We start from the raw sequence: 16792 nt of genomic DNA, 5'->3' as shown, positions 1-16792 counted from the left end.
AATCTGATGCTCTGTACATGCCTTCACCCTCTCAATCAATACCCTCCCATATACTTTACCAGGAATACTCAACAAACTTATACCTCTGTAATTTGAGCACTCACTCTTATCCCCTTTGCCTTTGTACAATGGCACTATGCACGCATTCCGCCAATCCTCAGGCACCTCACCATGAGTCATACATACATTGAATAACCTTACCAACCAGTCAACAATACAGTCACCCCCTTTTTTAATAAATTCCACTGCAATACCATCCAAACCTGCTGCCTTGCCGGCTTTCATCTTCCGCAAAACTTTCACTACCTCTTCTCTGTTTACCAAATCATTTTCCCTAACCCTCTCACTTTGCACACCACCTCAACCAAAACATCCTATATCTGCCACTCTATCATCAAACACATTCAACAAACCTTCAAAATACTCACTCCATCTCCTTCTCACATCACCACTACTTGTTATCACCTCCCCATTTGCGCCCTTCACTGAAGTTCCCATTTGCTCCCTTGTCTTACGCACTTTATTTACCTCCTTCCAGAACATCTTTTTATTCTCCCTAAAATTTAATGATACTCTCTCACCCCAACTCTCATTTGCCCTTTTTTTCACCTCTTGCACCTTTCTCTTGACCTCCTGTCTCTTTCTTTTATACATCTCCCACTCAATTGCATTTTTTCCCTGCAAAAATCGTCCAAATGCCTCTCTCTTCTCTTTCACTAATACTCTTACTTCTTCATCCCACCACTCACTACCCTTTCTAATCAACCCACCTCCCGTATTTATCATTATGTATGATTTACGTAATTTTTGGATTTATGCATTATTCCCAGTTTATTATTCACTTCACAGTGACCTAAGACTTTGCCTGCTATAATTTATTCTCGAACATCCCAGTTACATTTCATCTCCGTTACAATCAAAATCACTTGCCATATGTGATCATAATCACATTCAGCATCCTTCAAATTGATAATCCTATCATTATTGCTCTAGAGACAATCACTAGTTTTCTCGGCCAATCATTCACAGTTGCATGGCCAGTTGTGATCAGCTAGCAGACATGCTTAGGAGGGACAGGGCTGTACTATACTCCTCTGTGTTATATGTGTAGCTGACACAGCAGAATTGTTTCTCAGTGCTAATTACCGTGAAATAATGTATATTTGCATATTGAAAAAGAATTCATTTTAATTCAAATATGGATGACAGGAAGCAGTTCATAAATATATGGTTTCGGTTGCTATGCCAAGAACATAATCCATGTTTGCAAAAGTTAAGTTGTTAAGGATGAACCCCACTAAGTTCTACCACTGTGATAAAGTGAACAATTGAGTATGGGCTTTATAGAAAAAGTATAAGAAGAGAAACAGAGTCTAAACTTGTGTCATTATCTGCAAAATGTCTTAGAGGAGTCAGTGACTACACATTGAGAAGTGTTTTAACTGTAGTACAGTCTGGTCCCAAGAAGGCTTCACAAAATGATTGGTTACAACTGGTCCTTCACTTGTTCAGAAACGTGCAGTGTTGTTTGTGAAGTTCAGAAATAGCTATATCCCATGACCCCCTCACCCCAGCCTCTTGCTCCAGGACACTTATAGTATCCCCCATATCATTTCATCTATGAAATGATTAAACATCTAGCATTTGAATAGTCTCCCATGCCCCTTCACCTTAACATATTGAAGACATGCTCCTTGATGCAAGACACTCATAGGAACTTTTCCTGCTGCCCCATCCATGAGGAGATTAAACAGTCCTGGTGAAACCATGGGAAGGTCTGTGGGGTATGGTTGTGGATATGGTACTCTGATTTCAATACATTATACATGAAAGCTGCAGAGTGGATGTGAGCAAATGAATGCAATTTCTTTATCTGTTCTTAGTGCTACTTCACTTATGCTGGAAACTGAGAACATGTATGAAAAAAATTGCATTTTTCCTAACCTTAAATCCACTACCAACTTTCACACTTGCCTCCACATGGCAATTGATGAGACCGTAGCTGCTGCCCTTTTTAGAATATTCATATCCATCAGTCTCTCCTTTGTGTTCTTGTTAATTGTCAGATAATCCATTTACCTTCACTGACTTCCAATTCCATTCACCCATTTCTGCTTATGGATGCAACTTTTCTTGAACCAATTATTCTTAATCACCATTCCTCTTCCAGCACATGTCTAAACATGCTTTTCCCTATTTTGTTTATGGCAGGCACATAATGCCTTAGTTATACTGAAATTGCCTGATCAATTCCCCAAGCATCAAGCTTTGATCCCTTCCATCAAAACTGCCAAAGCACTTGGTTAGCTCCTCCCTAATCTTTTTTTAATCCACATTTGGAGAATACATCCTAACAGCCCACCACCTTTTGTCGTCTCATTTAACCATAACCCACACCCACTTCTTTACTTTTTTTATACAATTCCACAGCTCATTCCTCATCAGAAGAGCTATCCCTTTTTCATATTACTTACCCAAATCCCCTCTGAACTGTAACATCAATTTTCTCTCTTCATTTACAGTACTTATTTTTCACTTCTTTTTATCCTGAACTAGTGTTGCAAGAATTTTTTCATTCTAAATTAGTATTGTCAGAATTCTATGTTAGTGGTCTTAATAATCAATGACAAAATTGTTTTTTGGCATGGTTTTGTAATGTGTACATCATTATGTGATGATGTCAGTAATGCTCTATCTATATTAATGTAAGTTCTCACATTTTCAATTCTTAATTGGACTGATGCCTTCTGTGACTCTCAAAGTAACTTATGGTGTCTTGGCTCCACCAGAGACCCAAACAGAAAGGTTCGGACAACTGTCCTCAAGCGAGTTGTCTTCAGGTATTGAAATATCACATTAAGCATTTATACAAGTTTAAGCACTGATCACCAGTAAACCTTTTTGTAGTTTTAAAATCTAATGAAATGTTGGTAACCACATCAGTATTCTTACCTATGAATGACAGCTCATTATTCAGCTAGTTGTTATCAACCATTTGGAATCCATCAGTTAGTTAATGGAATGATCTCTCTGTTGGAAAAATTGGAGTGCTGTTCAGAGAAGGCCATCTTATTAGTGGGCAGTGCATCCCAGAGAGGTTTCATCTGAAACTATAAACTAATAGGAAAGTGTTTAGGGTTAACTCTGGAGGACATTCTTGAGATTGCTTTCAAGACAGAATCCATGAGAAAAAAATGACATTACATGGGCAGTGGTCAGCACTCCTGCTGTGATAGGATTTATATTAATTTTCTTTGTCTGAGCATCAATGTTGCATCTTGGGTTGGACATTGAGCTGTCATTCTCTGGTGTTTTTGTAGGTTAGTGGATGTTTACACTTTCCTTTCTGGAATATGTTTGCATGGTTGTCATTGCAGAACCTCACTGTAATGGCAGTAGTAGGACATTCAGAGCTCATCCTTAAGGTATGTTGGTAGTATATGAAAAATACCCTACAAGAATTCTTTTATGGTTTCATGATAGAAAATGTTGTTCATTGCGTGCACTGACAAATAATCATCTGCACATTTTTTTCATAAACTTTATACATTAGCTTAAATGTATTATGTTATTTTTAACAATAGAACTTTTGGCACAAAGAAAAATTGTGGCAGTTTAATAGTAAGATATCAAGTATGTAACATATCTCACCTCTGGACCTTTAGAGTTCTAGAGCCAGTTGAGCTTTAAAATGAGAGCTGTTATTGACATCTTCTAAATTGGGTGTAGCCTTCAGAATTTCATCCTTTTCAACCTAATCATTGTCTTTAAGATTGGCTTTTACTCGTTCTTAGAGACCCAACAACCATACCGCAACCACCCAGTTCTGGGAAAGCATTGGCCCATTAGTGACAGTTTGAACATCATAGCAACCACTGCCCTTCTGTCAGTTGCTCACACTTCCTTAGTGCAGAGACTTTTACTTCCTTTTTTGTCACTCGGTGATGTTTTTACCTCGTTGCATCCACTTTTGGCCTTCAGAGATGTTGGATCTGATTTTTATTTTTTTTGTTTGATGGTACAAATCATAGCCACTCACATTTCATATTTTGAGTTTTTAGGGCCCTGTAGTGCATGGTACCATATCTGCTCCACTTAGCTAGTCAGATGTTCACGAGTTCATCATACTGGTGCATTGATTTATACTACTTTGTTGAGTTTACTTTTATATTTTTCTTTTTTTTTTTGAAGTAATTTTCAGATGTTAAATTTAGGACCTTTTATAGATAGGGTTTTGGGTTTATCAATATTGCATTCATGGACCTTTGATGTTAATAGGTTCTTGTTTGTATTGTGAAAAATTAAAAAAAAAGTGTATAGCTTATTACATATTTCATGTTGTGTGGTTAATGAGATGATTAGTTGTGTAAGTATTATGCATAGGGATTTTTGTGCTAATAGTCCCACAAGGCATGTTCTGAATCTCATACTTAGAGGGTGACCTCTTCTATGCTTGTTTGATTCAATTACCAAATCGGGGGTGTCTGCTTGACATGTGCTTCTGTCAACATCATTACATAATGTGTCATCAGCTGAGGAAGTGAAGACGCACCCCAATGTTCGAGGTTCTCATGCATTTACTTGTATATGTACTGATGATAGAGGAATGTTGAAGGGTATCTATCTGGGGAGATCCCTCACAATTCTTGATAAGTCTGTTCGTTAAGGGACCTCACTGGAGCTGTGGCTCTATACACTGCAAAGAACTTAAATTTGGATTGTTGTACAAGTGTTTATTGAATCTTGGATAAGTTACCTTGGAGCAGAATTTCAATTATTCATATACAGTATGTAGAGCTTTAACTCTTGTTGTTGGCCAAGTTCAACAGTTCCATGGATAAGATGTAAAGGAATCATAATTTTCTCATTGATTTTACAGTAGTTAGGTTTTGTATTGTGTTTGTAACCAAAGAAAAAAAAAGTCTTGGTGTTTATTAGCTAGGCTATAGTGCAACCTTGTTCGGAAAGCTGTAGTTTCTTTTTTAGGCTGAAAATTGAAAATAACCTTTTCCCCTTTTTGATGCTTTGGACAGAACCCTTGGTACTTATGAGGAACCGTCAATTTGTAAACTGCATAGGATGTTGGCACATTAGAAATTTAAAGTTGTCCAGTATTACTAAAGGGGGGATTTGTACTCATTGCTTCAGACTTAATGGTTGAATATGTCTTTTGATGCTTGTATCATTGAGTGCAGGTAGCATTGTTAATGATCTGTAGGCTTCTTTGTCTTGGTTTTGGCAGTTTAATAAGCATGACATCCTGTGTTTACATTCCTTGTATTGACACATCCTGTTATGATCTTGTCAGTTATACCATACTAATTTCAAGAATGAAGGCCTTTTTGATGTCAGGTTTTCCTTAAATTACATATTTTAGGTTTCATGCATACCAGTTTATCATGAAGTTGTATCCTAGTTTTCAACTCTGTGAGATTTGGCTTCTCCTCACCTTACATGTAAGAGTATATGTTTTCTAATGGCCAAGCTTGTTGTATAGCAGGCTGGGTGGAGTCTATTTTATTATGATTGATATCCATCATTCCAGTTGTATTTTGCTTGATGATACTATTTAAAATTCTTTGCTCTTAAGAGATGTTTTGTGTGTTGGAAGGGCTTAGCAACCCACATTTTCCTGGATATGCTGTTCAAATAGTTTCTCATAACACAGGCTCTACCTTTGAAGAATGGGGCAGATCTTGTAACTTGCTCACATTCATCAAGAAATAAGTGATTGAGAGTTACTTTTAGAGAAGAGGCAAAGGGTTGATTTGGAAAATTGTGAGTTGATAGTCTAGGTCTTTTCTGAAATACACTGCAGTTATATCAAGACTTTCCCCCCCATATAAACCTTCAAATGCAAGCTGGTGTTTCAGTGGTTAGCCCCCCTCAGGTTGTCTTTTATCAAAAAAAAGGAGCCCCTGTATTCTAAGAGTTGCTTTAGAGCATATTGTGAAGTGGATACTTAAGCATGTTGATTGGTGGTTAATTGCTATTCTGATTCTACTCCACTGACCTGTGTTCAGTCCCAGAATGTGCAAATGGTGTTTAGCCCACCTTTGCTGTTCATGTTTCCTATTTTGTCAGATGAACAGAAGCCACTTCAGCTTAGTAGAATACCACAGCTGTGATGGATGAAGACAGCAGATAACTTGAAACTTGAGTTATCTCTGGAGTATCCTTTCACCGCAATGCTGAGAGAACTCCAGCTTACAGTGGCATGGGCATTACTTCAAAAGCTCTATGCTTTTGATGTTATGTCCCACTTTTGGAACTAGAATATGTAGATTAGTAGGTTTCCAGCATGAATACTTTGCATGCTCTTCTGTATTATGGTCATCTAGATAGTCTTTTAAAGATCCTGATGCTCATTCCCCTGATTGCTTAATGGAGGGAAGCTTTTACTGTTCAATATCTTAATATAGGTCTTGCTTGGGTCTTTCACATGAAGAGGAGCATCCGCTTAATCACAAGTGTGAATCAAATATCAGTCCAATGGGAGTTTGGTCTCTGCATTGTATTTGGACTATTTTCCTCAGCCAGTGCTCTGGGAGAATTTCACCTGTAAACAGGCACCCAAAGACATGAGACACACACTTTGATAACTCTCTAAAGAGGTTACTTAAGCTTCAGAAGAATATGTTTTCATTATCCTGTCAGACCAGCTTTTCCCCTTTGAAAATTTCTAGTTGAAACTTTCTAGTTTACAGTTATTTCAAGACTCGTTAAATCATTGTAATGTTAGATCCCTCTGAATGTGTGAACATAGGTTATATTACCTTTGGTGGCTTCTAGAAATGACATGTTTCATGTAGTTGATGAGTTTCTAAAGAACATATATGTAGACAAAGAAAGATTTAACAACTTTTTTTATTCAGTCGAGTGTTTGATATTAATGCCTTCTCTTTCTATGTATTTTATGATAGTTTTAAGCTCAGATCTTTAACAAAGTCAGGTAATTTCAGTCACTCTATGAATATTTTTTAACTTTCACAGCTGATAACCTACACTGATTTAAAAAAAGTTATATGTATACTGTTGCTGACCCAATTACTGTCAGTTTTGAATTTTGTCAGCTTGCAGCAAAGGAATAGAATAAAGTAGTAGAGACTGATTGCCATTATGCATTACCCTACAGTAGGTCTTTATAGTTTCTGCTTATTGTTGTTTGTCAAAGTAGCAAAGTTTACAGTAAATCAGTATCATGTTTCTGCATAATTACAAGATACATTTGATGATATGAAGATATTGATGATGATTAATTCAGGTGAGTTTTGTATAGTTTTTCATGGAGATAAGTCAGATCCATAAAGAAAAGAAAGATATATGGTGAAATATGAAGACCCTTACCGGACAGCCTTATGCAAATGCATAGTCATTCCATTCGCAGACAGCAGCCACAGTAACTTCTTACCTCATTTAGTGATACGTTTTCTGGTTCATTAAGAGGAATAAGTATGCTGTAGTGAAACTCTTAAGTAGGACTATTTGGAAAAAGTTGTAATCATGCTTTTGAACGAATCTGAAATTCATGTAAGCAAAGTTGTAGCTTATCTTAGAATTTCTGTATTTTTTACCTCTCTGGAAATCCCACTTTTGTATGAAAGCATTTCTGAAAGTCATAGAATTGTTGAATCTATCCCTGCTTACCTTAACAGTATATTTTTCAGTCACCATCAGGTGTCTAAAGGACTATGATTAGGTACAGTAGTGTATAAGCAGGCCAAGAAAACCTCTTGAAATTTTAAAGCATAACTTAAGATACTGTTTTTCAAGGAGTTGTAGGCACTCTGTAAGGTGTAAAGATTCTGATATTGCCAAAAGAGGCACCTTTTCAAGGAAAAAATCGGGTCTGATTTCCGGAATGGAATTTTGTCATTGTCATTGTAGCTCAATGAGAGCTGAGGGTCAGTTTCAAACGGTAAATGTGAACTACATATCCATGGGAAAGTCATTTTACATTCGCTAGAAAGTAAGAGTATAAGCCACGGTCTAGATATTATCATACGAGTGGATGGGTCATTCTTCAAGTTCTGTTTCCTGGCGCTACCTCACTGATGTGGGAACCAGTGATTATGTATAATGAGAGTAAATGTGAATAAGAGCAAGGTAATTAGGAACAGTAGGATTGAGGGACAAGTCAGTTGAACTGAGCCTCAGAGGGAATATCCTCACTTAGCCCCCTTCTCTGTTCCTTCTTTTGAAAAAGTAAAATGGGAAGATTTCCAGCTTCCCCCCTGACTCCCACCCCTTCTATCCTCATGAGGTTCCTACAGGAAGCTGACCATGTCCATCGTATGGGACCATAAGTCATAGATTGTTGTGATGTGTGTGCATCTATGTGGAGGGTAGTTGAGCTGTAAGTGCTCATTGTTTTCTTTGTGGTAGTTGTATCATAGACATGAAGGGTCTTAGGAGAGATATGTTGAATTTTTGTTTGTAATATTGTAATGGTTTATATCCAGATCATAAGCAGATGACTGTGACTCCAGTTTGTCTAAGGAATGTGGTTTCTAATGGGTTTATGTTGTGTGGGTTGAAGTTTAAAACTGACCTGGAAAGTTGGTTGTTCTGTGCTTCTCGGGTTATTTCAGTGTGTATGTGTTTTGTCTGTGTTATATTTGTTAGAGTGTTAGGATCCAAAAGAAGAGGTTCCTACTTATAAAGTGATTTGGGTAGGAAGAGTATAATGGTGTTGCATGGAATTGGGTGCTGAACATGTTATGATGGGTCAATATTCGAAGGACCTTTGTTTCATCTTAAATGTGTAAGTGGCTAGGCAGCCAGTGATTGTTCTTATTCCAGTATTTGTATGGACTGCAGCCTTGTTATATTTGTTTTTGAGATGCTAGAAGACCTCAGAGAATCCTGAAGCCTGTTTCCTGTTACATGATGGATGATATTGAGGCCTACTTTCACTTTGTCCCATCTCATAATCTTGTATTTGTTTAGGTTGAATATCATCAACTGTGTGTCAGACAAACTTTGGAGTCTATTTAGGTCTCCTTGTAAGTTGATATCATGCTCCTCACTTTTCACTTCGTGCTTGACTTTTCCATTATAGGCAAATATGTTCAGGAGGGAGTCCATACCTTTAGGCAAGTCCTTTACATAAATCAGGGAGAGTATTGATCCAAGAACAAAACCCTATGGCACTCTGCTGGTCTTGTCAACTAATTAAGATAAGACTCTTTCATGCATTCTTTGTTCCCTTCCACTGACATCATAATCTGTTCATTGAAGTAGTGTCCCCATGATTCCTAGGAACATGATGATCCAGCTTCTTAATCAGGTTCCCTTGCAATTGTGTCAGATGCGTAATGGGTACCCAGATACAAAAAATCAACCCAGCCTTCCCCTTTATCTTAGACAGAGCTCATTCTCTCTGAGAAATCTAAGATGTTTGTTACATGTGACCTTTCTCTGGTAATTTTTTCCTTGGACAAAGTCTCCTGTATAATTTTTGGAAAATTTTTTACAAAACCAGTTCTGCTCTTGTCATACAGGTTTGTAGTTTGGAGCCTATAACCTGTTTTTTCTAATAAATAGATATGACATTTGCCTTTTTATATTCCCCTGGCATTCTGCCTCTCTTGAGCAACATCTTGAACCATATTTGAAGAGAAGCTTATCTAGGGTACCTGAACATATTTTTGGTACATGTGAAAATCCATTTGCACTATGATCCTTGTGCAGGTTAAGATCTTTTAGTATTCTGTTTATGTCTTTTGTAGATTTCTCACTGCTCTCTAAAACCACTTCCCCACTCTATCTCACTGATGTTGGAGCTAAATTATCTTAAAATGTGAAAATACTTTTGAACTTGTCATTCATTTCCTCGCATTCATTTCCTCAAATATCTATACATCATCTTCACCTGTTCTTCCCTAGGAATTCCTAAGCCTAATTAGCTGTTCTTACCAGACAACTGACTTCTGATAAATTTATGGAAAAGTTTCAGATTTTTTCCTGCCTTGTCCACAGTACTCTTTTCAAACTTTGCTCCTCCTTTTTATACTGGTGTACTCATTCGTTGCTTTCTTACACCTTGCAAATTCTTGCTAGATGGAGAGCCATCTATATCTTCCCCACTGCTTATCTTAAAGCTTCTTTGCTTTTTGACATCTTTTATTGAACAATTCTTTCCTCTTTTTTACCATTCCATCAGTATTTAAGATTAGCATCACTCATGTTCCTACTCTTTCATTGAAAATTTCATGGAACTTCTCACTTCATTTCCCAACTGGTATTATCACAGAAATTTTTGAGGGGTGTGCAGTTCCCACAATTATACTGCCTTATCATATCTCATGCCAGCTCTGCTCTTTTAACATCTTCATTTATCACAGTTAAACTTAACACTTACAGTGTTTGCAAACAACATCGTCTGTCCCCAGTATGTTTTCAGAGGCAATACATGGCTCAGATATATTGTGGTTACAGGGATATAATACTAGTAGGGTGAAATCATCATACACCTGGTTGCTGAGACTAGTGTTTATAAATGTATGAGGAAAGGATGTTCTCTCCTCTTCCAGGCTGCCACTTCATTTTGGAAATTTTCTTCTGGTCATTGTATTTCTTGCACCTGCACTTCAAGATGGTTGGCTCATACCTTTTTGATTAGGAGAAAGCTTGAATTCTCAACTGGAAGCAAGAAAATATGGGTGCACATTAGATTTCTAGGAGCACAGGGCATTCAGAATGCACAGTCAGGCAGCTGCTTCCTGCAGCTACTCATGAGTAAGTGCCTTACCTCATTTAGATCTAAGGCCCTATGGCCCCAAAACGTGGTCCTGGAATGCTTCAAGGACTTTCCCATTTTCATGCCCAGTTGTCTGCAGGTGGTAACCAAGGCCAAAGGATAGATGACAAAGTACTAAAATATATGGGGAGGCATCAAGGTTTTTTCGGAGACTCTGTGCATGATCATTTCATCCAGTTGATAAATTGTGTATAATTTTCTCAATATCCATGCTAGTATGTGTGAAGATGAGATCTATTAATGATGGTATATCAGTCACTCTCATTGTAGTTTGCTCGCTGACTTGTATACACTAAAAAGTAGATATTTTTGTTTCTATGACTCCCTGTCACCATAAGAAACCCACTTCCTCACTTTTTCTCCTTATAATTGAAATTCCCTGTTATCAGTACATTACCATCTTTGAGAAGTGATTGTTCCTTCATTGTTATCTTTGCATATTTGTTCTTTATCATCTTTTCAGTTGCTGTTCCCATTTTATATTGTCTGAATAGACCATCTTTTACTAGTTTTTGAAACTTGTGACTATCTTTTATTAATAAGACGGCCAATCCCAGTCCTCAGTCTTCTTTGCATTCTCTTTCCCTCCTTAGAATCATGTATCCATCTAGGCAAAACAGTTGAGACATATCTCTTGAAGCTTTGCTTCAACAACTCCAACAATATCAAATGCACTTTCCTTATGCAATCCTTGAATTCCATCTCTTTACTAGTTACTATTAACCCATCAAATTTGAATACATTACTTTTAGTCTGATGTTATCTACTTGGACACTTCTGACTTTTCTGCAGTGCTGGCAGGGCAGCTCTATCCTCTTGCCTCATTTGGTATCTGTTTTTTGCTTTCTGTCTATATTTCTTGCTTTTCTCTGTCTCTTCTTTTGATTTAAATACCAGCTTTCCTAAGTACCCTTTATGGCTTAATGTTAAACATAAATATAATTGACTGCTCTCTTACATTGTGATTATAACCACCAATTTTCTCATTTCTTTTATTACCTAAATTGCATCTGGCAGATTCTCTATGATGTCTAGTTATCTTAACAGATGTATGTTCATTTTTCAGGCCAGAATTAATCTGTGATTTAATCTATTGACCTCCTGCTCTACAAATTTTTCTAATTTTGGTGGCTCTCACTTTTAACATAGATCCTTCAGCATTGCATTGTCATCCTCTGTGTTTCTTTCTTGAAAATCTCATATGGCTAACAAACTTTGCAGTTTGAAAACCTTTGATCAACTAGGCCATAGACTTCATTGATTGCCCCATCTCTAACAGTGCATATTATTCTTTCTCCAGTTTTACTTAATTTCCTATGTGCCTTCTGTTTGTATCACCCCAGGTCTGTGATCCATTGCATCAGTCTCCATGCTCTGTGTCAATTGATCAGGTGCCAAAATTGCTCCTTTTGCGCTCCCTGCTCAATATTGTCAAGAGATTCATTTGTCTGCTCACCTTTTCCAGCCTCATCGTTGTAGTGCCAGAAACAGATTATAGTAAAACCTTTGTGATCCATAATCTGAGACATCAAAATGTTCAAAATGACAAATGTTTTTTCACTTTTGGTTGGCAACCCTCAGTCACTCAAAAAAGTCAAAAGAAAAAAGATACATAAATATAGTTCAAGTAATGTATGCACTGCACTGCAGCAGTTAGTTTACTAACCACCCAGTACCTTGTAGCACTGCTGATAAGTTACTGTCTCCCATGTGCTTTCTGGCATGGTGTTGTGTGTTGGGCTTGCACATTAGTGTAATTTGTGCACTTTGGATTACTGTTGTGGACAGTGACCTCTTCCAGGTGTTGTCAGCAATTGCCTGGCAGCTCCTTAAAGCCATCTATCCCTTGTGTGAGTTGCAGAGGAATGCTTTAAACCTTGAGAAGAAGATGGAATTGTGCAAGAGGCTGGCTAAGGGCAAGTCCAAGTTGGCATGAAAGACATTAGTCATTTGCTTACATATATTACTATTTCCTCCACATATGTAGAAATATGGAAGATAATTTAGAAGGTTATAATTTCTGAATTATCTAATGTATTGAAAAATTTAATAACCGGATATGAAAATTTATTTTCTGAAATGGCTGATTCCTTGAGCATTTTGGATAACAGATGTTTTATTGTAATAATTATACTATGCAAACAGTTCTGTAAATTATGGATGTTATGATTATATTGGATAATTTGATAGTTCATAAGTTAAATCTTAAAAATCTAAGTGCCCATACCACTTTACAAGGAAATTGATTCGAAGTGCACAACAAATCAAAAAGATAAGGTGAACAAAATGGACCGGTAAGAGTATTTATGATTAACTGGTACCCTTTTTCCGATTTATATTTCCTGATTTTCAAAATTTACTGTATATACTATTTGTATAGTAATTAAGCATACCTACAATGTAATTTCAGTTGTTACACGTTGTAATGAGTTGTAGTTCTCCCACACCTGTATATGTTTACAAAAATAGCTTGCATTTAATTTAATTGTAGAATGCAGATAAATGTCAGTAAGAATCTGCTCGCTGTTTTTACTATTTTCATGTGTACAGTTTATTATATCATTGTAACTTTATATCTTTTCCACACTGATATTTATAACTTCCTCATTCTCCCTTTCTTAACTGTATGAATTGATATTTGTATTAATTCTTTTATGATTCCTTCAATTTCATGATTATCAATCCTGATGATTAATTTTCTTATTTTTTTAATATCTTCCATTATGTGCTGTGTGTATAGGTCTTATTACCTCTTCTTCAGGAGAATCAGTGGTCGTAGTGGCAGTGATTCTTCTGCAGGGGGAGCACGAGGTGTCCTAAAGAGGATGGCTCGGGTGACTAGTGATGAGATGAATCAAGCCATCAGTCCTGGCAGGGTGCCATCAAATGAGGAACAACAAGGTGTCTTAGGAGCAGGATTGCCTCTCCTTCAGCGTCTAAAGCTCCTTAAGGAAAAAGAAGAAAAAGAAGATAAAGAGAGACAAAGATTGAAGGAAGAGGATAATGCTAAGCAGCAGAGGCAGCCAGACCCACCACCACAGGAGGAAGAACCTGAAGTCATTGGTGCTGGTTTGCCTCTTTTTGCCCGACTACGACTCTTAAAAGCCAAAGAGGAGAAAGAAAGAATGGAGAGAGAAGAAAGAGAAAGGGCACAAAGAGAAAAAGCCGAGGAACAGTATAATGAAGTGAGAATTAGCACACCTGATGCTGTTTCTAAGAAAGTTGCATCACCAGTTACAGAAACCCAAGTCACACCTTCAAAGCCTCAGCAGGAAGTAGTAGTTTCTAAAGAAAAGCTGCAGCCTGTTGATGCTAAACCACGACCAGCTGGTATGCTTAAGGGTAAACTTAGAGCAGCATTGCTGACATCAGCTGCACCACCGTCTTCATCTGCAGCAGCTGTTCCAAGTACAGGAACAGGTATGCCAGTTAGTTCAGCAGCAGTAGGATCAAAAGCAATATCTTCATCAGCAGCAGTAAGCTCGCCTACAACAGTAACAGGATCAGCTGGAACTGCAGGACTGGAAAAGAAAGAATCGGCAGATCCGGACATCAGACAGCAGTTAAAGAGTCCTATTAATGATCTTAATAAGGGCGTAGAAACAAAAACTACAGTGGATGGAGGCAGTGAAAAAGTTGTAAATAATGATAGTCCAGTTATATCAAAAGAAACTCACTCAAATAGTAATAGTATTCAAGGTGGTCAAGCTTTAGAAAAAGCCTTTGGTAAACTTTTATCAAAAAAATTGAATACTACGCCAAAAGAAAGGACTAGTGTGCCAGTAACAGATAAACCATTAGTGGATTCTTCCAAGATTACAATTAGAGATAAAATTAGTCGAAGTGATAGTTTTAAGAAAGCCATGGATGAAGGTCGCATAAGAAGTACAGAAGAACATGATCTGAATATAAAACCTCATGAAAGCGTTCCTAAGTTACAGTCAACAAGAGAAAGTGACAGTGAAGATCTAGAGCATGTTATTGAGGATAAAAAAGTTGGTGAGAGTCAGAGTGAAAATGAAGTATCCCCTGTGAATGAAGAAAAACCAGTGATAGCTCAAAAAGAGGGTGAAAGTACTAAGAAAAGCAGTGATATAATTGTGAAATGTGATTTTGATTCAAAGCCTGTCAGGGGAGGATCTCGGGAAGAGGAAGGATCACCCAAGCTCAAACAGTCACATTCAACTGGAAGTGAAAGTACAGTACGTCAGTGTCATAAGGTTGACTCTTTAAAGGTAATATGTAGATATTTATTACAGCCTGCTGTATCTCGTGTACCAGATAATTATCTTTAAATTTTTCAGCTTAAATCTTTAGTATTATGACAACTATAGCACAAAAGCAGTGCACTACACAAATTAGATCAGCTAAACACCATACTGTGTGAATGATTCAGACTAAAATGACCTGAGGGTGCACTAGTTTCAGGTCCATTGCTGATTGATTGATTTATACTGTATTCTTTTCCATGGTTACTGTAGTTTGAAGCTGTTATTGATTTACATAGTTGTAGAAATACCATAACTAAGGACATTGATATGGTCTCAAGAATTTTTGCAGTAAAATATGAAGAGTGAACACTCTTGTAATCAGCATACTCACATATCCATTGCTGTTTAGGTCCAGCAGATGCCAGATAATAATTTTCTTTTAGAAGGTTATGAACACATGCCAGACTATTATATATACATAAACGCCCATACACGCACATATATATATTATTTATTTATACTTTGTCATTGTCTCCCACGTCAGCGAGGTAGCACACGGAAACAGACGAAAGAATGGCCCAACCCACTCATATACACATGTATATACATACACATCCACACATGCACATATACATACCTATACATCTCAAAGTATACATATATATACACAGACATATACATATACACACATGTACATAATTCATATTGTCTGCCTTTATTCATTCCCATCACCACCCAGCCACACATGAAATAGCAACCCCCTACCCCCTCATGTGTGCGAGGTACTGATAGGAAAAGACAACAAAGGCCTCATTCATTCACACTCAGTCTCTAGCTGTCATGTAATAATGCACCGAAACGACAGCTCCCTTTCCACATCCAGGCCCCATAGAACTTTCCGTGGTTTACCCCAGACGCTTCACATGCCCTGGTTCAATCCACTGACAGCACGTCAACCCCGGTATACCACATCGTTCCAATTCACTCTATTCCTTGCACGCCTTTCACCCTCCTGCATGTTCAGGCCCCGATCACACAAAATCTTTTTCACTCCATCTTTCCACATCCAATTTGGTCTCCCTCTTCTCCTCGTTCCCTCCACCTCCGACACATATATCCTCTTGGTCAATCTTTCCTCACTCATTCTCTCCATGTGCCCAAACCATTTCAAAACACCCTCTTCTGCTCTCTCAACCACGCTCTTTTTATTTCCACACATCTCTCTTACCCTTACGTTACTTACTCGATCAAACCACCTCACACCACACATTGTCCTCAAACATCTCATTTCCAGCACATCCATCCTCCTGCGCACAACTCTATCCATAGCCCACGCCTCGCAAGCATACAACATTGTTGGAACCACTATTCCTTCAAACATACTCATTTTTGCTTTCCTAGATAATGTTCTCGACTTCCACACATTCTTCAAGTCTCCCAGAATTTTCGCCCCCTCCCCCACCCTATGATCCACTTCCGCTTCCATGGTTCCATCCGCTGCCAGATCCACTCCCAGATATCTAAAACACTTCACTTCCTCCAGTTTTTCTCCATTCAAACTCACCTCCCAATTGACTTGACCCTCAACCCTACTGTACCTAATAACCTTGCTCTTATTCACATTTACTCTTAACTTTCTTCTTTCACACACTTTACCAAACTCAGTCACCAGCTTCTGCAGTTTCTCACATGAATCAGCCACCAGCGCTGTATCATCAGCGAACAACAACTGACTCACTTCCCAAGCTCTCTCATCCCCAACAGACTTCATACTTGCTCCTCTTTCCAAAACTCATGCATTCACCTCCCTAACAACCCC

At 37.8% G+C, this 16792-nt stretch overlaps 1 protein-coding gene across 1 annotated transcript in view; it reads left to right on the top strand.

Annotated features, from left to right (window-relative positions):
• LOC139749653 (uncharacterized) overlaps positions 1-16792 on the top strand; it is a 913398-nt gene that overhangs the window by 831700 nt on the left and 64906 nt on the right. The window contains exon 21 of the mRNA XM_071663824.1: positions 13524-14997. Within this exon, the coding sequence (XP_071519925.1) occupies positions 13524-14997 (1474 nt within the window). The remainder of the gene's footprint in view (positions 1-13523; positions 14998-16792) is intronic.

This window comes from Panulirus ornatus, chromosome 7, assembly GCF_036320965.1.
Source record: "Panulirus ornatus isolate Po-2019 chromosome 7, ASM3632096v1, whole genome shotgun sequence".
Taxonomy (NCBI): Eukaryota; Metazoa; Arthropoda; class Malacostraca; order Decapoda; family Palinuridae; genus Panulirus; species Panulirus ornatus.
Note: the sequence above shows the minus strand (reverse complement) of the source record. Positions and strands in the feature narration are given on the sequence as shown.